The 25,570-nt window shown below is 40.8% G+C and overlaps 1 protein-coding gene across 1 annotated transcript in view; it reads left to right on the forward strand.

The window, feature by feature from the left end:
• ZMIZ1 (zinc finger MIZ-type containing 1) overlaps positions 1 to 24,810 on the forward strand; it is a 472,315-nt gene extending 447,505 nt beyond the window's left edge. Inside the window, 9 exon segments of the mRNA XM_073353233.2 lie at positions 2,163 to 2,373; positions 3,616 to 3,721; positions 4,862 to 5,022; positions 6,074 to 6,141; positions 7,046 to 7,114; positions 7,789 to 8,036; positions 11,500 to 11,663; positions 17,800 to 18,048; positions 21,853 to 24,810. Coding sequence (XP_073209334.1) covers positions 2,163 to 2,373; positions 3,616 to 3,721; positions 4,862 to 5,022; positions 6,074 to 6,141; positions 7,046 to 7,114; positions 7,789 to 8,036; positions 11,500 to 11,663; positions 17,800 to 18,048; positions 21,853 to 21,960 — 1,384 coding nt within the window. The 3' untranslated portion in view covers positions 21,961 to 24,810.
• The last annotated feature ends 760 nt before the right edge of the window (positions 24,811 to 25,570 follow it).

Genomic DNA, 25,570 nt, shown 5'->3' on the forward strand with positions numbered 1-25,570 from the left:
GGCAGCCTGAACACTCAGAAAACTGAGTCTTGTGTCTGTCATCCTTATCTTGCTCATTTTTCTCTCCTTGATCACATAGTTACACCCACATAGAAAATGCCCATACTGTTTTTCTTGCCCTGTCAGCTGTGTGTGGCGCATCAGTTGTTTTAGCATTTGTTGTACAACAGCTCAGCTAAAAGAGAATAGATATTAGATGGCATTAAGATATTTTGCACGTTGAAATTATAATGAAGTAATATGACGTTTACCTTGGATTGCATGGATTCCAATACACGTATTAGTCACGTGAATTCTAGACCAAACCTTTAGATTATTTTTATGCTAGTTAAAATATTGAGTAAAACATCCCTCTCATAATCACACAGCTGATGGCGACACAAATATTCTTCTCCCTACTGGGAACTCCATGCTCTTACAAAGCAAAAGAATGGAGACAAAATCAACCAGGAGAATTTTGCCTTAACAGTGGATCAGTCTTTGCTCACCACAATTTATGTATTATCTATCATTGTGGGGCAGCATGGCTAGAACACGAGATTCTCCATATTTCCATTCCTCCTTATGTGACCTTGGACAAACTTTTTAAGAGGGGTCAGGGAGGCAGTTTTGTCCTTTACAGTGTCTGTGTAATGTATAAAGACTCTCTCTGTTTTTTTTAATCTACTTGTTTTTAGGTTAGAGATATCAGGTCCCTGCTTCTCGCTTTTTATTTTTTGTGCTAACTAGTTTTCCATAGGCCCTGAATAGCGATGTCACTTGAGATCTTCACCTGAGTTGCTTTCCTTCCCCAAAAATAGAGATTGTGATTCTGACCTAAATCTCCTGAATTTCTGAACATGACCACACCACCAGTACAGGACATAAAACATGACCTTTACAGAGGAAAAACTGAGTACAAATTATCTGAGCTTTCAGTAAAAGCAGTCTAAACATGAGGCTGCCCGTTGGTTTTTTTTTTTTTTTTTTTTAATTATCAGATACTAAGAAACAGCCTCAGCACAAGACCTCCATTCTTAGACTCTAACCAACTGGATCCTCTTCACACCTGCTGCATCTTGGATTATGGTCTCATATGACATCACTATTCATGTCCTTCAAAGGTCTTACAGGAGAGTCCAGCAAAGAGAAGGGAATGAGCACCTGATGTTTCTTATGTAAAAGATGGTCAGTGATGGACTTTGTGGCAGTCATTGTTCATAGTAAACAAACAGTGAAGGACAAAACCCCAAAATTTCAGTTTAACTTTCCAGTCCACCTTTAACCTCTCTGTACTTCAGTTTACCCATTTGTAAAATGAGATTAATACCAATGTGATGGGGTGTAAGTGCGCTACTATCTACTGAGGCCTGGTCTACACCTAAGATTTAGGTTGACCTAGATACATCACTCAGGGCTGTGAAAAATTTTGTGCTCTGTGCGACATGGTTAGGTCTACCTAACCCCCACAGTAGATGCAGCTAGGTTGATGGAAAATGAGAGAGATGGATTACAAAAACAACTTCCATCAATGTAGGACTTGTCTACGCTATGACACTATTGCAGAGCTCTAGCTGTGTCACTGTAGCTACTGTAGCCTAGCATACCCTCAGTTACTCAAGACTTAACGTCAGCTCAGCTTGGTATTATCTATCATTGTGGTAGATCAAGAGTGGTTGCTTTGGAGATAGAGTGGGACATATGTTTTTAGGTTCTGCTACTGAGGTGATACCCAGGCTGGGTGAGTTCTGCTTACTCTCTGAATGTGTGAACGTGCTTTATTTTCTTGTTATAAACACTAATGCTTGAGGAAAGACCTACCTGACTGCAACTTTTTCCTTTCTGCTGAGTCATTCCACTGACTTACAACCCACCTTTGTAAAGCACTTTGAGATCTTCACATGAAAAGTCATGTATAAGTGTAAAGTATTACTATTATTATTATTCTCTCAAATTTCAGATGTGTAAGCCATCCTGTCTTGTTTCTGTTAGTGGCTTTTATGGGGAGAACATGTGTTACGCATTTATTATTTGTGAGGCATTTCCAGAAAAAAAAAATCAGACTCAAGCAAAGCAGAGTAAAAGTGAAGGGGGTGGGATGGCATAGAATTTCTAGCATCCAAAAAAGATTCCTTTAGTCATATGAAAACTGAGTTTAAGCCAGGTTTTGCCTTGCGCTACAGGTCTGACTTGGAGCTGCAGTTCAAGTGCTACCACCACGAAGACAGACAAATGAACACAAACTGGCCAGCATCGGTCCAGGTCAGCGTTAATGCAACCCCTCTTACCATTGAACGTGGCGACAACAAGACATCTCATAAACCTCTGCACCTAAAGCACGTCTGTCAGCCGGGAAGAAACACAATTCAAATTACAGTCACAGCATGTTGTTGTGTAAGTACATGGGACTTGCTGCTGCCACTGACTCTACAGGTTTGGAAATGTTCACATAGGCCAGCAGTTCTTACCTCTCTCACTTTTACTTTTTTTTAAATTTTCATTGTTGGGGGCAGGGAGGTGTCACTGATTGTAGCGCTGGTGACAGGACAGGGTGAGAGTGATAGTGCTAAAGACCAGATCATATTTTGACCATGTCATATTTTGCTGTAGAACTAGGGCAGCATGGGCAGAGCAGCTACTTTGCCAATGTGTCTAGAAGGACCCACTTCTGAAGGAGAGAGTGCATCAGATCCCTGTGCCCGTTCGGTACTTGCCTATCTAACAATTCTGATAGCAAGGCGAGTAATGTGATGGTGGATGGTTTTCTTGCTGTGGACACTTGTCCACTGGAAATTGGACTGAGGCCAAAAACTTACTTCACACAGAGCATCAAATTACCATTTGTTTGCCACCGTGACTATGAACTGGGTTTAAACCAGTGAGATAAAGGTGAAAGGCTCCTATCCCATTACTCAATCCACTGAGCCATGCAACTTGCCTCCCACTGATAGCTCTCAATTACAATTAGCATAGATTGTACTTTTAATGGAGAGGGCCTGCACACTTCGTAGTCAGGGCTTTATGCCATTTAATTGCCATTGGCAAGGGCAGAGAGTCTGGGGACAGCTTTCCCAGAGTCAGAGTCTGAGACAATTTGAAGAGAGACCTCAAGCTTATGCCCATTGTTTTACTTCAGACGACTTCTTCCTTGCACAATCTCACATTCCTTGTCTTCTGCCCCACAGTGTAGGGGTGGACCACTTATCCAATGGCTAGGAGGAGAGGTCATCTCAGCAACCCTCCTTGCTATTCTGAGTGCAGGGCAAGTGGGCAATAGGGCAGGGGTAGAAAATCCAGAGGTCACTGTGACAAACCCCATAAATAACAGATTATCACAACACATCTTGGACTTTAAAGGGGAAAATGGTGCCGCGAATGCTACTTTTTCTTAACAGCAGTGTAGCCAGGTGATAGGTGTTACGCAATCCTAGACTGCAACTTCAGAATACTCTTAAAGGGAGTGTGTTAACTCAGATGAGCAAAACCAGCTCTAGCATGTATTTGCAGGGTTTCCATTGGAGTCAGTGCAGAGCTGCACACCTGCCATCCAAGGGCAGAACTCTGCGCCACCCAGTGGTCTATAACAACGTAACATGCTTGGTTCTGTTAATAACTCAGTGATTTTTTTTTTTGCAGTCACACTTGTTCGTGTTGCAGTTAGTGCACCGGCCATCAGTTCGTTCTGTGCTTCAAGGCTTGCTAAAGAAACGTCTTCTCCCCGCGGAACATTGTATCACTAAGAGTGAGTTTTGTATGTGTATGAGAGAGAGAGAGAGAGAATGTATTAGAGACGAGGTGGATGAGGGATTATCTTTTATTGGATCAGCTTCTATTGGTGAGAGAGACAAGCTTTGAATCTACTCAGAGCTCTTCTTCAGCTAAAAAAAATGTAACCCCCTCCTGTCCACCATGCCAGCGTGGAGTTGTTCAAGGCAGGATAAGTCTGCCTTGTGGCTTTTTACACAGCTTTGGGGGTCTGGGCCTGAGGTTCCTCAGTGTACTCTGCTTTGTGTGCCAGTGTGTATTCAACTCAGACCAGACCCACTCAGACAAACCATCAGGAACAAAGTTATATTCTGTAAGAAAACATAGAACAGGATTACAGTCCAGCAGCTTCCTCTCTCCCTGCCTCATGCTCCCAGCTTCAGGAGAGCTCTGTGTAAGCTCGAAAGCTTGTCTCTCTCACCAACAGTAGTTGGTTCAATAAAGGATATTACCTCACCCACCTTGTCTTTATAATATCCCGGGACCTACCTGGCTACAACACTGCAAACAATGACTGTATTAACTGTATTAATTGTATTAACCAAGACTATCCAGAGTGCCTTATACTCAGTTATAATATTTTATTCCTACACCATTTTTACTCACCTACTGAAACTTTTAATAACACGGGCCTGGGCTTGCCAGAGCATCATGCTGTTTGGCTACCTCCCTGGCATACTCTGATTCTGGATTGGGAAATGGGGCAGAGCAACCAATGATGTTCGCTTTACACAACCGAAGAACTCTGTCAGGCTGGGGGAATCCCTAGCCATGTCAGCTTTTTATGACTCAGAGATCCTCCCAAGCTGGGGGAATCCCTAGCTGTCCATTTAGGGCTGCTTTCCATCCCCTTTGCAGCACAAATTGGACAAACAGGGGCTGAGCGCCCAGCCCTGTAACTTTTCAGTATGTGATGGTTTCTCTAAATTTGATTTTTATCATACTTATGCTCATATTCACTTGTGCACACAATACCTGACTTAAGTATATAGGATTCTATGCAGTTTATCAGGGCAGGGGAAGGCACTATTTGCACAGCTAGACTTCAAGCAGCTACATTAGAAACCATAGTGCATGTGTGGTTTCTTTCGCATACATATACCATCTTCCTAAACAGTCAAGAGGAACTTCAGCAGCGTGGCAGCCTCCTCTGGCAATGCAACACTAAATGGTGAGGATGGAGTGGAGCAGACAGCTATTAAAGTGTCTCTGAAATGTCCAATCACATTCCGGCGAATCCAGCTCCCAGCGAGAGGCCATGATTGCAAGCATGTACAAGTGAGTGCATTTCAGTGTCCTGACATTTTTCCCTGTGCTGTGCATCACAATGTCTTTTGAGTGGTTTTGTGAATTTGTCTGTTTTTCATATAGATTTTGTGGTTCAAGATTATATTTTAAATTTGTCTAATTTCAACCAAAGGGCGTGACTGTTTTTTAAATAAATGCTAAGTTGTTCAATTGATGATGAAAGCTTTAATTCCTCTTATCCTATTGCAAAATCACATGGAGTGAAATGAATGAAATAATAAATGTCACATAACATTTCACTTGTAATCGTGAATAATACCATCATTGGCCAGATCCTGAGGTTGCTACTGAGACTCCAGTCCTGAAACACTTACACATGTCAGTAATCCCATTGAACTCAGTGGAACTACTCATGTTTGTGTTTGGAGGAACAGCGCCTGAGTCCTTACGCAGGCAAACAGGCAAGCTGCTACTGACTTCATTGACAGAGTAAAAACTAAGTAAGGACATCAATTAAAAAAGTAAGGCCTTCCAGATTTGGCCCAAAATGCTCTGTGTCCAGTCTCTGGTGGCTTGGCTCACCTTTATTCCCAGGCATTTGAAAATGGGGTGAGGAAGTATTGGAGGGATCAGCTGGGGACTGAGTTTTTAAGTTACCCAGTTTTATTGGTTGTGGGTCCTCTTGAATTGTACTGCTGCACTCAAGGAATTATTTGTGAAGTATTTTTAAGCCATAGAAAATATGGTCAGCACTTGGCTTTAGCATTTTGTAAATGTAAATAAATAAACATAATGCATCTGCTTGTTTTGAACAATTCCTCTTATCAATCACTATCCAAGAAAATGATCCCCCTTCTTTGTCTTCATTTTTTTACCAAGGGGAGAAATGTTAGAAAGTCTTATGTGCCTTTATGCAGCAGGGGAAAGGATATTTCCCGTAAGCCACCTTCTTACTTCTGTAGATTTATGTCTCAGTGCTTGCAGTCTTGTTTCTCCACTGTCTGCAGTTTTATTTTTGCTCAGTTGGCTCAGTTAATATGGTCTCTTTGTGTGTGTGTGTGTGTGTGTGTCTGACTTGCAGTGCTTTGATCTGGAATCTTACTTGCAACTGAACTGTGAACGAGGAACTTGGAGGTGTCCTGTATGCAAGTAAGTGAAATGTTATGTCAAATGCAAGTTTCATAGAATTTGTCCTAAGTTATCTTCCAAAACAAACAATAAGAGGCGATAGGATAGATATGTTTAAAATTGTTGAAAAGAATGGAGAAGGCCACTAAAAATGTTTGGTTTATCTTGTTCCATGTTATACAAATATGGGGACACTCCATGATATTTAAAAGGCAACAAAATTAAAATGAATGAAAGAAAATACTTTCCCCTGCAATTCATAACCTGTGGATCACTGATTCAGGATATTAATGAGGCAAGGAGTTGTGCAGGATTCAGAAGAGGTTTGAACCTTTATATTGATAAGATTGGGTACCTACCAGGTTATTTCAGCTAGGATAATAGTTCCTAAGGCTGTCATTCCTTATGCACCACAGCATGAACTCCAAGTAAATTAAGGAAGAAACTCTCTACCAAGCAGTGGTGGCATTGGACAATTGAATTGTGGGTTCATTGCCTTCCTCTGGATCATCAAGCGTAAGCCACAATCAGAGAGAAGAAGGTCTTCTGGTCTGTTCTGAGATTGCATTTCTGTTCTTCTATGTTGTAATTCACAAATGACTGAACTTCAGATGAATAGATATTAAAGTGCTCCCATTCAGTACCCCCACTGGGGAAATATAGGCAAGGTCACGTTTTAGAGGTGGAAATCAATCTACTGTAGAGTGGGGGAGGAAATCTACACTGAGCTTGAAACAGTAATGCACTGCTCCTTGTAATATTTTAACCTGGGGATGGGCTAGTCACAAAACCCAAGATCCTGAAGAAAGTGTGTGGCACATCCAGGAACTGAACAGGTCCCAGTCTGGTGATTTACCCCCTAAACCATCCTTCCGCTCTATATACATACATGCAGCTATTACAATTTAGGGTTCTTCCTTTCTAGTAAAACTGCTCTACTGGAGGGCTTGGAGGTCGACCAGTATATGTGGGGTATTCTGAATGCTATACAAAAGTAAGTGAACGCTTTTTATTTCCAGTTTTGGTTTTGACCAGCTGCTTCAGTTCTCTGCTTGGGTTAAAAAGACTTTCCCCAGTTGTATGTAATGATTAGGGCTGTTTAAAAGTATTAGATCTGAAAGTTGCAAGGGGGAGACTGAATAGCTTGGGTTACTGAGTATGAAGCTTGTCACCTGTTCAGTTCCAGGGCAGGTTAGCAGTAAATGAAATTCATTATAAATCTGATGGTTCTTTGGTAGCTTAGGACACGTGACTTTGTCTCAGTCTGGTTGTTAATGGACCTGGTTCCTCATTGGCACTCTTGATGGCAGACTCATCAGAGAGGCAAAAGATGGAATGGGGAATGAACTATTTTCTCGCTCTTAGAAGTGATCCATCTAACTTGGGTTGGTGCCACTTTAAGCAGGACCGTACAGAGATGTTTGCAATGCTGCAGTCCTACTGTACCCACTTGTGGACAAAGGGAGGAGTTCATTTTTCAAGGGCTCTGAAACTATCACCTTTTAAGAGTGCTGCCTACACGCTCTTTGCAAAGGAAACACTTTGAGGTTGTATTGTGTTTGGGGCAAATGGAATTCACAAGTTACAATGCAGCTTTTCGTGGGAAGTTCAAGAGAACTGATAGCAAAGCAAGAGCCAGTGATATTGTAAGTTGTTTCTGTCTTACAGCTCTGAGTTTGAAGAAGTTACAATCGACCCAACATGCAGTTGGAGGCCAGTCCCTATAAAGTCAGATATTCACATCAAAGATGATCCAGATGGCATTCCTTCCAAGAGATTTAAAACCATGAGTCCCAGCCAGATGATCATGCCAAATGTGATGGAGATGATTGCAGCTTTGGGTCCTGGCCCGTCACCTTACCCATCCCTTCCACCTCCACCAGGGGGCAATAACTCCACTGAGTATGGTAACCAAGGTTGGTTTTATTGTTTCAAGAGTATAGAAGACATATCCCAAAAATGGTTGAGTGATTCAGTCAGTTTTTGTGATCCACGTGCGTAGCAGTGTAATCTATGAATGCCCTTGCATGGAAGATTGTTTGAGCAAGTAAGAAAATATACAGCTACTGATAAGAAACACTAAAGCAGCCCTTTCACTTTAGAATGTATTTAGGCAAAAATCTTTAATGAAGTAAATCAATTATTCTCACCCATTTTATGATAAAGCACCTCTATCCCCCCCTACAATGGATGGGCAGCGGCTGCTCCCATGTCTGCTTGTGTCATGCCCCAACACAGTTCCCTTCATCTTGCTTTCTGTCCATTTCCTCCATCCCTCCCTTTGGTGACTTCCTTTCCCTGTTCCCGCTCTACAGAAGGCCACATACTGCTGAGGGTGATAACCATGGAGAAGCTTGGGCCAGTGGGCTGCCGTCTGAGCCTGCAGTCCTGTACATGTAAGCTTCTCCATTGGCCAGCTTCATTAAGGGCCACTGTGGGTGTAGGGACAGAAGGTGGGCAACTTTTAAAGAACCATACACCACTTTGCTGAGAAGCACAGGAGTGTTTTTGCATTAGGAAGTCAGATTTAGAGTCATGCAAATTTCTCCGCCACCACATGCCCCAAGGTTGGGAAACACTGGACTAAATGCAGGCAGTGGAGGTATCTGTTCAAGGACCTGGTATATTGGGAATGACTAGATTATAGGGGCAGGTAGTAGCTCAAATTCTCATGATATTGTTGTAATCTAGAGACAATTATCTTTGCAGTGGTATGATATGACTCTCAGTACAACTCTCAATAGTTTCAGAAAATGTCATTACAAGACAAGAGTTGTGCTTCTTTCAGGCATTTTGGAGAGAATATATATATAATTTGCTCCAATGATTGTGAGACCAACAACAGATTATCCAGCTTTTTGAATTATCAAGTAGGTGAACAAACACTATTACAATATAATGGGTACTCCATCACAAAGTGTGTTTCACTCAGTCAACAGGGAGGAAGCGTAGTTAGAGCATGAGACCAGGAGTCACTTAATTTGGGTTTTGCTCCTTGCTCTTCCCACTGACTGTGACACCTGGGGCAAATTACCTCTTTTCCTCTCATTACAATAGCCGTGCAGTGAGGCTGAGTGCTTAAAAGCATTTAATGTCCTCTGATGAAAGGCACTGTAGAAGGACAAAGTCGTAGCAATAGTACTTCTTTGATGTTCGTAGCTTAGTTGTAGTTATTTATTGCAATATTTTCCAGTATAGCAGTAAACACACTGCAGTATGAGACCTCACTCCAGCTCCCTGCTACTAAATCTTTCCTGAGAAGTGGGGTGAGACCAGCTGTGTACTGTGAGACTTATCCGGTTTGCAGATTAGCAAAGTGAGAATTAGCAAGGCTCTACAGCATTTACATGATAGATCAAAGTCCCAGCTTCTTTGAGAAATACTCTTACATGGCTAATGACTTCTATTCCTCTGAGATTAAACTTCTGCTTAAAATGAGCTGTGCTGAAAAGCAAATGATGCAGATACTTCAGTTTGTCAAACTACCTGCTTGACTTGAACATTTAAAGCTGCTCTACTTCAGCTGACAAACTGCAAACAAGCTCCAAAGCCGTTGTATTATTTCAGAGCTCAATATGATCCCATTCAGTGGCTTATATGATAGCTTGGTAGCTTTAGTTCAGTTTCGACTGTTCATATCAAGTAAACCACCAGAGTTGGCAGCCCAGTTGGAAGTCTTAACAGAGACACCCAGGATAGAAAAGGATATGGAGGGTGAACTTATCTGTACACCTATAGAGGATCAGTTCAGAAGAGAGTTGGAGCACAGTGGCTGGAATGGAATGGAGCAAAACACACTGGTCCTGACCATACAGTACTTTATCTGCAGACAAAAATCAGAGTAGCAGCCGTGTTAGTCTGTATCCGCAAAAAGAACAGGAGTACTTGTGACACCTTAGAGACTAACAAATTTATTAGAGCATAAGCTTTCGTGGGCTACAGCCCACTTCATCGGATGCATAGAATGGAACATACAGTAAGAAGATATATATATATATAGACACAGAGAGAAGGTGGAAGTTGCCATACAAACTGTAAGAGGCTAATTAATTAAGATGAGCTATTATCAGCCGGAGAAAAAAACTTTTGTAGTGATAATATCCTCACACCTTCTTGTCAACTGTCTAAGGGGGCCATCTTGATTATCACGACAAAAGTTTTTTTCTCTGGCTGATAATAGCGCATCTTAACTAATTAGACTCTTACAATTTGTATGGCAACTTCCACCATCTCTGTATGTGTGTGTGTGTGTGTATATATATATATATATATCTTCTTACTATATGTTCCATACTATGCATCCAATGAAGTGGGCTGTAGCCCACAAAAGCTGATGCTCTAATAAATTTGTTAGTCTTTAAGGTGCCACAAGTACTCCTGTTCTTTTTGCAGACAAATAGAGGATTTTATTCTCTAGATATGGCAATTCCCCATCCCGCACCAGTTCTAACTTCATTTAAAACTAGGTGAGTGAGGGCTAAAACCGAAACATTTATTTTGAAAGCCCCTGGAACTTCTGTGCTTCAAGGAACTCAGACTCAAACCAACCTCACTTTAGTTTTGGAAATACATTAATCTTCCATTCAGAATGTGCACTTTGTGTTTTAAAATGTTGGCCACAGTCAGATTGTAACACTGCAAATTAAAAGAATGAATGCCTAAAAAGGTAGATCATTAATGTTCAGTTTTCCAAATGACTGAGTGAATTTTATTAAGTTTTGTGAAAACAAGGAATATGATAGCACAGGCTTGAGCCAAAGCATTGAGGCCTCTTCTGTATTAATCTTAAAGGAAGCTATATGTTTATTCCAAAGAGGGGGCAGTAAAATAGATGCCAACTGTGAGCACAGTAACTTCCTTATGCAGTTCTGCCAATAAGACGCCAGATGAACTGCAACAAGCGTGTAATCCTAGTTAGACAATAATCTTTAGGAACAAAGACCACCACATACTTTTGGACTTGGACATCAGTCAAATTTGAACCCATGTCCCCAGAAGTGGAATGTCCTCCAGGATTTTATGTCTTCACTATTGTGTATTGTTTTTCTCCTTTCTTAAATGAATGTGCTAAGTTGAAGTGGTTGCCATTTAAAATACCAGCATTTGCCAAGTTACTACATGAATGTATCTGAACTGCTCCAGTTTCCCCTTATTCATAGAATAGGAACTATGTGCTATCAATCGGTGAATGGTTAGCTTTCTGTGGAAGACGACATATAAGAGACTGGTTTGGTATTTGTTTCTCTTCCTCTACTTTGCTCTAGTACACAGAACAAAATTCCACAGTAAGAGTCCAAATCACTGCATTGCACTGTTGAGGGAACAGTGTGAGAAAGCTAAGAGTCTCTTTCATGGTAACTCTTTTTTGGCTTTTTTTAGGCAACAATTACCAAGGTCATGGCAATTTTGATTTCCCTCATGGGAATCCTGGTGGAACTTCTATGAATGACTTCATGCATGGGCCACAGCTGTCTCACCCTCCAGACATGCCCAGCAGCATGGCAGCTCTTGACAAACCCCTCAGTCACCCCATGCAAGAATCAGTAAGTAACCTTACACCAGATCTTTCTGATTTTTCCTTATGCAGGTTGCGGGTCTTGCAGCACTAGAGGAGTCTGTATCGGACTGTGAGCTGTTCTTAGCTCTTAGTGGATTCCCCCTTGTCAATTCTTAAAAAAGATATGTCCTGGTAATAGAGTCAGAAGTGGCACTTTTAGTGTCTGGTTTGGGGCCTGTGAAGCAGCAGTTCTGAGCTTTTTGAGCTGTCAGTTAAGCTTGTCTAGCTGAAAGAGACAGCCTGGTCCAGTATGTTAGTCGTAGTGGTTTGCACTGGCACATGGAAAATATAGATTTCATTCCTAGTGTTTCATTCCCGAGGCAGCAGGGTCTGTAAATACTCATCCTCAGCAGAGAGCCTGTTAAAGCATTGCACTGGTGCTATCTTGTCTGCCTTTGTCCTTTGGAACAGAATTTTGCATCACAGCATTATAACACTGTATCCTTCCCAAGGTTAACTGAGGGGGGAGGAGGGTAAACAGCCTGTAAACTGGTCTGGCAGGACGTAGGAGAGTACCTTGGATGAGGAGAGGTAGACCTGTGGATTTCAAGGCTAGATGCCAGCTATGCTCTGAAAGGACATCAGTTGTTGAGGAGAGAAAAAAACAGAGGATGCTCATATCTCAGATGGAGACACAAGACTGGCAGGTTAGGAACAGAGTTTGTTCATTTCAGAACACTGGATTGTGATTATTTCATGTACCGAACTTTATATCCAGAAAATACAGCACTTCAGCAACAGTAGCAGTACAAAACCTACCAGCAACACTTAGCTTTTAGGCTTGGCTAATCATCTGTTTTAAGCAAAGCAGTAAAATTTAATGTATATACACATATCCCCCTCTGTATTTGTGTAAGTAACAGTGTAGGGGCTGTATATCATCTGGCAATGTGTTACATGCAACGGAAGAACGCAAAACTTGACATGTCAGATGTGCTGCGTTTTTAGTGAGTGTTGTGAAGCACATTTACAGTGTGTAACATGGACATGTGGTGGCAGCAGCTTAGGTCAGGTCTCTTCTAGATGGCAGCAGGTTTTTCTGAAAGAAGATGGTGGGGAATTAGGAAGACAGTAAGAAAGGGAGCAGAGAAAAGGGAAGTTACAACAGGTCCAAGTGCCCCAACAGAAGGCTGGCAGCAGAGGAAAAGTCCAGAAACCATAGCAACTTCATGAATTGTAGGTTAAATAAGCAATAGTGCAAGGCATATGTACAAGCCTTGGGAAATCAGCTTGTTGAACCATCCAGACTATCTGTATCAGAGTCAACTGAAATAGCCCTAAAATGTACTATAGAGAGGATTTGCTACCAGCAAGAACTTTCCATGCAAAGCAACTATCCCTTTGTATAAAGGCTGCAAGGACTTCTGCTTTGCCTCCAGCTATGAAACACTTCAAACAAGAGTCCTAAGCCAGCCAGTTCATCAGAGTTAAGCAATGTCACTGCTCCTCTAGTTGACCCAGTGACATTTCACATGACAAGTGGCGGAAGATTCAAAAGGCAAGTGGTTTGATATTAGAATGCAGAGCTTGAGGAGTTGTGTGGCCAGCGGTAAGCTAAGAGAAAATATGAAGGGCAAAATTATCTCCAGTCTCTGGCCTTCACTTGGTGCAGGAGACTGAAGGGGCAATTATGGAGCTATTTACAGCTCCTTGATACTGTGGTCAGTTTGTGAGCTAGTTACTCATACTAGTTGGTAACGGATGGAACAGAGCTTTGCTTTGGTTCGCTTCCTCCTCACCGTGACATGCACCCTATGCTAGTGGAGGGGAGATGGCACTAAAGTAGGCTCCATCAGGTCTATATCAGCTGATAGTTCCTTCCTGCACATGAGGGGGATTCTCAGCTGACAAGTTATGGCCAGATTCCATCTCCCTTGTGCTGCTTGAATAGCACAAGGAAATGAGATTGGATTAGAGAATCTTTCCCTCAATCTTCAGCTATTTCCTGTAGAAGAGGTTACCGTATATACTCGTTCAAAAGCTGAATATTTTTGGTAAAAAAGTGATGCGTCAAAGAGCAGGGGTCGGCTTATAAACAAGTCTACACCAAAATTTGATGATTTTAAACTCTATGGAATCATTGAATTGAATATCTAATACATTGTCATTTTGTTTCCCTGGAGCGTCTGCAGGCATGGAACCCTTCAGCTCCCTTTGGCCACGGTTCGCAGCTCCCGTTGGCCACGGTTCGCAGCTCCCGTTGGCTGGGAACGGCGAACCGCGCCCACTGGGATCTGAGGGGCTCCATGCCTGTGAACGCTCCAGGTAAACAAAATGTCCAGGCCCGCTAGCGGCTTACTGTAATGGGCCAGGAGCCAAAGTTTGCCAACCCCTGAAATATAGGGTCGGCTTATGAAAGGGTCATACAGTTTTTACCTAACCATCTTGGGGGGTCGGCTTATAAACGAATGGGCTAATGAATGAGTATATACGGTATGTTAGGATTCTAATTTAGCTATTTGACTATTATAAAGTATCCATTTTTATCCCTTTGTCTTTCTTTCTCTTCCCTCCCTTAAAATGATAAATCTTGACTTGACTATAGCAAGCATTCAGGAAAGATTACTTTAAACCCACAGCGTTTCAGTCCCTGCATTTCATTGCACAGACTCATAAAGTGCATACCTGAATTGGACATAAATACATTAAAATAACTAAGTAACACACTGCATGATAAGAGATGTATTAACATAAAAAATGGTCATTGAGTAGTTTGTGTATGCTGTTTACCTTTAGCTCTATACAGATAGCTTGTTTATTATTCTGCTTCTCGCTGAATATAGAAATATAAAATTGCCATACCAATGGCCATCTAGGCCAGTGTCCTGTATCTAACTAACATTGACCAATGAATGCTGGATACTTCAGAGGAAGTTGCAAGTAATCCCATAATGGACTGTATAGAGTAGCCTGCATAGAGGGGAAGCTAGTGAAACTTGATCCTTCTTCACAGATCATGTAGATCACTCCAGGAAATGGAGATACAGTGTGGTGAGACATAGGTTCTTGTAACAGTGAATTCGATCATCAGAAATATCATTTGTCGACAGGGGTGTTCCACCTATGTAGCAAGAAGAGAAAATCAATCCCCAATCCAGCCTGAGGCTACAAGGGGAGAAATAAGCTCCCAGATTATAAAGAGTTTTGGTACTCTGTGGTGGGAAAGGCTCTTTACAAATGTAAGATAAGACTGCAACATAGTAAGCGCAATTCCTTCATATTTATATGTTTTCATAACATTTCAGCGGTTGCAAATAAGTTTTAAGGAGAAGGTTATTTCAGACTAATTTCAAGCCTATTGCTCTGAAAAGCAGAGGAGGAGAAGAATTCCATATGAACATGGTACTCAGATTAATAACGTACGTTCAGTAGCACTGTGACTCTCTGTGGTGAGATCCAAAGATGGGCTGCTGAATTTACATCTTAGTCCTTTTCCCACCGTCAATTTTCTGTTGAGGTCAAAGGAATATTAGGTTTTGGCTGGCATTTTCAAAATAGCTATGCAGGTGTACTTCACATCAAGATTCCTAGAACTTAGTGTCAGTCTTATAAATGTGGTCAGTGCTGTTTTGTGACATTAAATTGGAGAAGGGGCTTGCATCCCTATTTGTGGTATAAACTGCTATTGTATAGATTGTGTACATCTCCATTTGAAGTTATAGGAGTACAAAAACCCAGAAAAGTTTGTGGTCTTAGAAGTCTTTGGTGTGCATGCCACGCTGTAAAACGAAAGCAGTTTTGTTAGACTGTGCAGCCTGCTTTTTTATAATGTGGTTTAGTGTTTTTAAGTTAAAAAGATAGGGACATGAAGAAATTAAAGATGTCTGAGTGATGTTTAGAAATGCTGCATCCTGCTTTTGCATCCTCATGGGCTTTTTTTCACTGGTAGATTTTATGGGGTTTTATGGTCTTGAGTAAATAATACATTAAATAAGGTGAATTTAAAGCCCAAAATGTCTGTCTGAGACACAAGTTCACCTTATAATCAACACTTAAATGTAGAGTTAGACATTGGTCTGTAATGCAGCTTTTTTGGATTCCCTGTCCTTTGATGATGTTCTGAACAATCATTGTCCATCCAGCAAATAGTTCAGTCACCAAAATATTTATCTGACTAGTCAGAAATATCATTTGTCAACAGTGGTGTTCACATATTGCCTAAAATATTTCTCTGCTTTGAAGTGTGTCTATCTGAGAACATAAGAATGGCTCTTGGTTTAAATAATTGGTTTTATAAATTTCTTGCAGTTATTCCAGCATGCTCATACTGTTGTGCCTGTTGGGTTTAAATGGCATAAATTAAACAGGAGTCCAAGATAATCATATTTTTTTTAAAAAAGTTCCCATTTTATCAACACTACTTTGAATTATTAAAAATAAATATTTTTTTAAAAAATCTAGCTCATTTTCCCAGACATCTGGTGTACATTTATTCACTTTGTTAGATAGACAGTGACTGTCCAATTTTTCTTGCATTTCATAACGTTACTAGCTTTGACACTCATTTACAGTAGGGCCTGTACTGGTATCACTACATCAGTGAGGGGTATGAATTTTTTTTCTTTTTTCTTTTTTTTTTTTTTTAACCGATCTAGTTATACCAGTAGAACCCTTACTGTGGACACAATTATACTAGCATAAAGGTGCTTTATACTCGTATAGAGCTTATTCCTCTTCCTGTATGGGAATAATTATACTGGCATAACAAAAGCCCACACTAGAGTGGGTTACACCACTTTAACTGTACCAGTATAAATAAAGGAGTGCAATTTTGTGTTGACAAGGCCTGAGGCTTCTTTGCACTATTCTGGCAGTATAAAGAGACCTAAATTACAGTTACACCCACTTTCAGCACCATTTACATAGCCAGAATATTGTAAAGGAACCTCTGTGTAAATGACAGTCAGGCCCACTGGAAATTAAAATACAGAATTGTAGATAAATATTTGAATAAAAATGACGGGTTTTTGACTGTTGTAAAATATTTCAATTTACATAGGCTTTTATAATAAACCTCCCTTTTACTTTCCAAAATTAAAATGTTCCAGCTAAATAACCTGACAATTCCCTTTGAAGTGAAAGGGTCAATTCTGACAGAGTTTTGCTGGCTTTTGTTGGTTTGTGTTGGATTGTTTTCATGCTGTTGTTTGCATTTGCTCTTTTATTTCAGCTCTACTTTATGGCAATATGTAGCATTCCTCAAAAAATGTTCACATTTGCTTATCCATCTACCCAATTGACGTGAACACATTGGTTCCATGAACATTCATGCACTTTTTTTCTTATGGCACCAAGGTCAAATTCACAGGAACACTCCAACATTAAAGGTAGCATGGAAAGGAAGGGGGGAAAGTAGGGCTTGTGCCCTTTGATTGCTTCTTTATGATGTGAATAGAAGAACAGAAGACCATTCCCCAAAATCCCAATAACAGAATTTTGAAGATTTGTTTAATTTGGAGGGTTGGAATTTTTTTGCACATCGAAATGTCGGGACTGACAAGTCCTCACCTTCTCGGATTTTGAAAGAGGACTTCTTGGATGACTCAGAGGTGGACTGGGAACTTTCTCAGCCTTTAACTGAAGGACAGAGATCCCTGACAAAGAAAGGTTTTCTGTCAGGTGTTTTTAATTAAGTAATAACCAGAATGGAGTAGAGTGTTGTTAATATTGCCAACTTAACCAAAATAGTCTGAATAACGATCACTTGTCTTCTCAGTTAAGCAGGTTTCCCTTGACTACCTTCTTTGATGTCACCATCCTACTATTTCTCCAGACATCCATAGACCCTTCCAGGAAAAACATGGTCATCCATACCTGGATTATTAATGCAAAGAAATAAGCAGAACCTTCCTACCCTGCTCTTTTCTCACCTTTAAGGCTTTGTTTGCTTATCATGAAGAAGCAAATAAATAGCACAAATCCAGTGCCCTCCCCCCTTTGCGGAAAACCTTTAAAGAGACAAACATTTCCTCTGATATTGGGATATGGGATTCTCTTTTCTGATGGCTTTTTTTTGTTTGTTTGTTTTAACATTCAGTTGAGGAATTTCATTTTCTTCAAACACCTTGAGCACTGTACCTTGTGGCCTCACTTTCTTTTCCTGCTTTTTTCCTCCTTCGCAGATCCCTCATCCTGGCAGCACTGATCAGTCCCATAGTTCCATGCAGCAAGGTTTGCACGTACCTCACCCCAGCAGCCAGTCAGGGCAGCCATTACATCACAGTGGTCCTCCTACCCAGCAGTCCCGGCAGCCGCCACAGGCCGCTTCTAGCAACCATCCACACAGTGACCTGACTTTTAACCCCTCCTCAGCCTTAGAAGGTCAGGCTGGTGGACAGGGAGCATCTGACATGCCGGAGCCCTCACTGGATGTAAGTTTGTGTCATACTATCATCTGCCTGCCTTGGAATGTGCTTTACATTTCTGAGAGATGGCGGGGGAGGGCAGGGAGAGGGAAGGGGAAACAGCTTGCACAGCACATCATCGTTTCATGCATTGTTACATGAACGTAATCACTGAAGCTGAGATGGCAGGCGCTCTTGGCTTGCTGAGAAAACCTTTCTGTTGTAAGCAGCTGCATGACACACAAGCCATATCTTTGTTCTAGTGAGGGTGTTCCAAGCTTTTCTCAAGACAATAGATCATTTAAGCATCTGATTTGTTTTTCTTCTTTGGACTGGTGAGCCTGCATATTAAGGGCTAGATCCTGAAGTTTCCACAGGCCCTGAGTAAGGGGCAGGGCACAGTTGCCCTGCCCCAGGTGCATGGACTGAATTGTACTGAGAAAGTCATAGTTCAGAGCCTGCTTCCCCCCTTGCTCCTAGGACATAGTAATCTGCGCCAGCCTGGCATCACTTATCATCCCTTTCCATGCTAACTGGTGTCTGGGTGAAAGCTTTTCTCCACCCACACCCACCTGTGCAATAACAGCCCTGCAATGGCTGTTCTCCCTCACCATGCACTGACCAGCCCTGAGGGTAGCCACTGCAGGGGAGCAAGCTAAGAGAATGCCTTTTGTCCCTTTACTCCCCTGTTTGGTTGCTTAAGGCAGCTCATGACTGAATCCTGAGTTACTGCTGTATCCGTTTCAAAGCAAATCGTAATTCTCTCTTTCAAACAAGGTTAAGGAGTTAGTTTATCTGTCTCCAGGAATCCTTTTGGTCAGCCAAGCACTTCTTCAAACATACATTTCTTAATGCTAGGGTTTGGTTGTTTGGTTTGGTTTTGAATACCTTGCTCCAGTCCTCATATTTGCAGTCTCTAGTGTGAACTCCATAACTGGTGTGATTATAACTTCCAAAGAAGTGCTTACTGTTGTGCTGCATTCTTGCACATGTATTTATTGCTCATGCTTTTAAATGTCACAGAACAGCACCGTGTCTTTAAATAGCCATACTAAAGGAGGAAGGGTGGAAGTAGGGGAGACAGGGTGACCCACATCATTCTGGTCGTTCCTCCTTTAGTAACGCTGAAGGTTCTAGGCGGGTCAGTTTCTAAGGCCATGTCTACACTTACAAGCTTCCAGCAGCACAGCTGTACTGATACATGTGTGCTATGGTGAGAGCGCTCCTGTAGCCCATTATGCTGACGGGAGGGAGCTCTGCCATTGACATAATAAAACCAGCTCAACAAGCGGCGGTAGCTAGGTCAGTGGGAGAGCGTCTCCTGCCGACATAGCGCTGTGCACACGAGCACTTATGCTGGCAAAATGTCTGTTGCTCTGGGGGGTGTTTTTTCACACCCTGAGCGACAAAAGTTTTGTCCATATAAGTGCTAGTATAGACATGGCCTTACTGTGAGCCAGATTCTGCTGCCATTCTTAGCAAGCTCACACTGAAGCCATTGGGGGACGCACTTTGAGGGACAGCTATTGAACAAAGCCATTAAAGACCACATTCAAATAGTGTGAATGGGTCGCATAAACAGCGAGGCTCCTTCTCATACAAATGTTTAGGTAACATAGAGAAAGCTCTTTTGGTTGAGGCACTAGGCACTCATTCTTTGGGGATAATCAGAGTATAAAAATCTGGATAGAGATGGTTATCACCGATAGAATCACGTTGGATTCTTGAAGAGGCCCTGAAATTGCTTTACCTAGGTAATGAGACAAATACTGCAGAATGTGCAGTGGGAGTTCTTTGAAACATAGGTAGAAATTCATTAGTTGATTCCTTTAGTCTTCAGTGAACATGTTATGAAGTAACGATTGGATAAAAATGCCATGCAGTGTTTGTTATCAGTGAACTAAAAGATAATTTCAAAATATGCAATGGCTAGTAATCTAGCATGGTGTACTCATTGTTGGGCAGAATAATCTGCTTCAGTGTGGCTCAGTATGATGTTTCCCATGACATGAGAATTTCTCTTCTGTACAAAGATTTACATTATCCAGATATAGATGTAGATCTGTTCTTGTGTTTATACAGCAATTCAAGACACTCTAGTTTTCAGAAGTCTTCTTTTTACAAGTTCAGACAGTGTGCAAAGATACCAAATAACTGGCACAAATAACCAAACAAAGATTATGTTTACACAATAATTCACTGTGGGCCACACACGTATAACTGCTTGGCTTCAGCCAATGACTCCCTGATCTTTTACAACTGCTTTTTTTTTTAAAATGCACCCCCAAACTTGGAAAAGTATGGCTTGCAGGATAGGGGAGAGAGAGATTGTTTAAATCCACCCTTCCAAGCAATGCAAACAGTGAGCCTCAACAACATTCTGTTAATTCTTTAGCATTAATTAATTGTAAGGTCTTGAGAGTGGGGGCTGCCTTGTACTCTGAACAGCAGTTTGCACGGTGGGGCTGCAGTTCTGAACAGGGCCCTTGGTGACCATGCTTTTTTTTACATTTAATGCATGTTCCTGAACAGAAGGTAGATATTTTAAGAACAACAACAATTATTTCCTCTGGGAGATGTAACTTTTTTAATCATCGCAATCATACTTTTAAACAGCAAATAAAAAAAGTACAATCTTTGTGTTTCTCATAAAACTTAGAGATTACATTTACATTTCATTTTTAAAATATTGCAAGATCAATTTACCTGTTTGAAGTTAGGGAATGAAACTATATTTGTATAAGAATACTAAAAATATATTAGTGTAATATTAATATACAAAGTGTAATATATTAAAGTCTAGCTTTTAGTTTTACAGCATTGGATAAACACATAGCAACTACAAGTGTGCATCTGAGCTGCTATTCCATTTGTTAAAGTAATCCATATTTTTTATCTTGGCACTAAAAGAATTTTGGATATAAAAAGGGCTTATTACATATTCCTTTTCACTGCCACACTTTAATTTGTCATTTTTGCTTTTTACCAAGAAATTGTTAGGAGCAGAATAAACTGTAAAATGTCCCTGATTGTGAAACGGAATAGTTAGGATTCCTGGGTATATGTCAGACCAAAAAGGGATCTGAACGGAATTTTGAAGAAGAAATAATTTTCCCTGTTTAAAGCATTATGTCAGTGGAAATAGATCTCAAAATATTTCTGCTGTTACTCTTCAAGAGCTGTAGTGAATAGTGAGTGCACTCTGCTGTCAGACAGGGGTATAGTGCCTCTGAGTCATTAACCCAGCTTGGGTCACCCATAAGATACTGCTGCCGATTCATCTTTCCATGCAGATATGCATAATCGTACTTTACCTACTTAAAGATGAAAGGTAATTATTGATCAAACTTAGTGCATATTTAGAGTATGTATTTGTGCATAACTTTTATGAGTGCTCCCTATAAGAAAGTCGTATACATGGGCAAGAAAAACCTTTGCAAATATCACCAGCCAGGGAATTAATTGTAACCCATGGAATAAGCTCACTTTGCCCTACACAACAGTGATTCATGTTAAGGATGTTGGCCTTGAGACTGTAATTGCCACAATACTGGGATGACTGCAATTCTCATGCCAAAAGTGGGTTATACAGACTTGCCCAGTCAAGAGTTCAGACTAGATGATCGCAGTGGTTCCTTCTAGCCTTATACTCTATGAAGTGGCCAAAAAATCTTGATATTACACCATCTTAATTTGTTTTGTTTATGCTTTGGATTTGTTTTGATGTAGATACATTACAGTCAGTTTCCAGGTATGTGCAGTTTTTAATCCCTTGTTCTGCCAATCTGTTTCCATTACCTTTAATTTTCCTTTTAACTTTATATTTTGTAGCTGCTTCCAGAACTCACAAATCCAGATGAGCTGCTTTCATACCTAGATCCTCCCGACCTGCCAAGCAATAGCAATGACGACCTTCTCTCTCTCTTTGAGAACAACTGAAACCCTATGTATTTTCCCCACTCCCTCACTTGTCCACACGTGGGTAGCTACACAAAGAAGAATCTTCACACTCCCACAGAAAAACCAACAAACTCAGACTTGATCGAATGGTGCACTCCCTGCTTTCCTCATCTCAGAACTGGTTTTGTCAGCTTCACTGACTGTGAAAGCAATGGGAGGGGGAAAAAAGAAAGAAATGCAATGATCTCACAAGGAAGCATAGACAATAGTGCAGCTAATGGAAACCCCATTCATTGTTAATCTATAGAGAGAGAGTTCTGTGATACACATAGTGTGAAGTATACTGGCAAGAACCAATCTTGGCAAGGAAACAAAAGGCAAAAGAATGGAACTGTCCTAATTGACCGGTCTCAGAATGTCCTTCCAACGAGTGTTCTTCCATTTTTTTGAAACCCTTCCTCCACTTTCCCTCTTTCCCCCCTCAACTGCAGATTTGTGTTGGACAAATTGTATTGGCCACACACTTAAAGGAAAACAAACAAACATCTTAATCACCAAAAAGCACAAATAATACAATAAAAATCAAAAGTCTGGAAGAAATTAATCAAAGGGAGACATCTGCATAACTAATGTTTGTCTTCAGTAGAGGAGCCCTGAGAATCTCCAGGCTGCAGACAATGTGTGTTTGTTTTTATAAAGCGTAGGAATCTGCGACACCTGTTTGCAAGGGATCCCTCTGCTTAGACATACAGACTCGGAAAAAAAACCTTTAAATTTGTTTTGGGGGTTTTTGTGGGGGTTTTGGTTTCCAATCACTACCATTTGTGACTGTGTTGTTATCCAATTGTTGACATGATTATTTTTATCCCATATATCCATTCAAAGCAGAAAAAGAGCGGGGAGGGAGTGTAAAAAGTTTTCTGTCTCCCAGAGCCTTCAGTGTGTTCCATCTCTGTGTCATTAGATCCTCTGTACTGCACAATACATAGCAGGACAAGCTGGATGAAGGCGGGGAAGAGCTCACTGCCGGATGGGGAGAGTGACATCACTCTTGGCAATTTTTTTTTTTTTAAGAGCTTGAAAGGAGCATTGAAATTGGACAGACACCTTAGAGCTTGTCTTTTATTTTGCTTTGTGTTTTGTTTACAAGACTGTTACAAGTAATTAAGCCCTTTTCCGCCTTGTTTTTTTAACTCTTTAGCAGCCCAGGATGTTTTATTTTTCAAGAAGGATGGGCCTGGGGAGAATAAGTAATTGTTGGTAGGTTACTACTGCCCTCAACAGACCCTGCTGCCACAATCACTGTCTTGCCCTTGTGATCTGTGCTTCTCGTGTGGTTGCTTCTCCTGCATGAGCTTCCTATTGCTTCGGTGCCCATTTTTGTGCGTGCGCTCTCGCGCTCTCATAAATTATGTACAGTAGCCGTGTAAAAAGTGCATGTGTGCCAACTTTGCCCTCGTGGTGCGACATTTCAGCTTTTGCTCACTGTACAGTTATGGCTTTCTTTATTACAAAAGCAAATTTGACCACCACCACCACCCCATCCCACATCCCATCAAATAGTCCCTTAGCTGTTCTGAACAATATGTTTTAAACTTAACTGCCAGATGGAATTTTGTTAGGATTTTTTTTTTGTCCGTTTGAATATGTAATCTCTCACCCTCCCTCTCCCCCCTGCCCCCATTTCTCTTTTAGTTTGCAACGCTGTAAATGGCATGACATATGCTTACAGTTCTGGATTTGCTTTCCTCACCAAAGTCAATATTTGTAAATTCTTTGCGTATTTTTTGTTAACATTTCCCACTACTGCTGTACATGCATCGTGATATATATATATGCTAGTCCGCAGCACCTTGCTGTAGATATTAAAGGAAATGGCGGTTTAGTTCTTTTATTTTGCTGTAGGCGTACTGAATTTGTCAAACATTTTATGTAGAGGTGTTCCCACGCTTATATTTTTCCTGTTTTATGGTTTTTTTAAAAGGCGCTGTTCATTATGCAAAATCAATTATTTTAAGAATTGCTATTGTAAATATCTTTGTGAATATTTTAGGATCGTCTTTGATTATATTCAACATTTTCATCATCTGGTTATCCTTTTGCTGGTGTTTTTAAATACCTTGTCTGGGGGGGGAAAAAAGAGGGGGTCCTTTAAAAAAAAAAGTAGGGTTCTTTAACAGAATGAGGGAGCATTTTTTTCTTTAATAAATTAGCCCAATTTTCATATCCATTTCTCAAATGACTTGATACATCAGGCAGTACCTGGGCAATCAGGTTCCAGCTCTGTCATGCAAACTGAATAATAATTTCCTGGGGCAAAAAATAATCTTCATTGACTGTGTGGTGATTATGGGCTGGTTAGTGGCAGACATTTTGCCTAAATCAGCAGAACCCAAAGAGCCAGCCCTGAAAACAAGTAAACTTACACTAAGGCAAGCAGCAAGTATATAAGATACAATATGTATATCATTTTCTGGTCCTCCAGCCTTTGAGACTGGAGCTAACACTTGAAGGTGTTGGTGGGTGGGGCAGGGAAACAGTACAGTATGTTTTATTCTGCTTAGAACTGTCTTTTTCTTCTCTAGACTTGACCACCTGTAGAGGATCTCTGCAGAATGTTAAAGATATCTTGGTATAATACATGGTGACGTGGTTGTGGTGTAGTGCCACTCTCACGCAATTAGTAGGAAAGACCATCCTTCAGTTACCAATGTGTTTTGTAGCCGGTTTTACTGTAGTAGTTTTCCCCCTGTATTTTTGCTGCATCATTTATGTAGGTGTTGAAGTCATTTGCATGGGCGGATAATGATAAACTGACTTTGTATTGCCTTTAGGTATTTGGGGGTTTTTAGTCATAGATCTTGGAATAAAGAACACTTCTCACTCTGAGTTGGAATTGGTTGCTCGGATTCTGTAATTGATTCTGTTAATGATTATTTAATTGCTCTACCCCATTGCTGCTCGAGCAGCTGGCTAAATTAGTCACCTGAAATGATTCTCTATTAAAATGAGCCTATGCTTTTCAAACCAGATATGTTAAGAATCAATCTATTGCTAATTGGTAGTCGTCTAACTGTATCGTGTAGAGGTACCTGTTGGGAAACATAAACAGAAAAACCCACAGAGAACAGCAACGTGGGTGGGGTGGTTTTCTACGTTGTACATTAATAACAGAGAATTAAATGAACATTTTAAGCCTACAGAAACACTTGGTTCCTAAGCAAAAGTGACACTAGGATTTTTAGCCATCATCAAACTGTCAGAAATTTGAGACAGTTTCAAAACTGTTCGTCAGCTGATGTCAGGTACTGTACAATAGATTCAGTATGAAAAAACTTCTAAATGAAAACATGGATAATTCTTAATCTGTTCACTGCCATAATGTTAAAATGTAGGGAAAGACCTACCAAACAGGATAATCACAGTTATTTTCCTTTAAAGCTTAATTATTATATCAAATTCCCAGTAGTGTTTTAATCTGTTTTTTGGTTTTTAAAAATTGTTTCCTTATGGAAGCTCATCTGGGAAAGAACCCACAACAATCTACAGTTCTGCTGCCAAGACGTTATTATAGGACTGACCGATCGATACACACCGATGTCTGCAGTGGAGACTCAAGGGACATCTGTACATATGTAAATGATGAATA

Source organism: Lepidochelys kempii, chromosome 7 (genome assembly GCF_965140285.1).
Source record: "Lepidochelys kempii isolate rLepKem1 chromosome 7, rLepKem1.hap1, whole genome shotgun sequence".
In the NCBI taxonomy this organism is placed as follows: Eukaryota; Metazoa; Chordata; order Testudines; family Cheloniidae; genus Lepidochelys; species Lepidochelys kempii.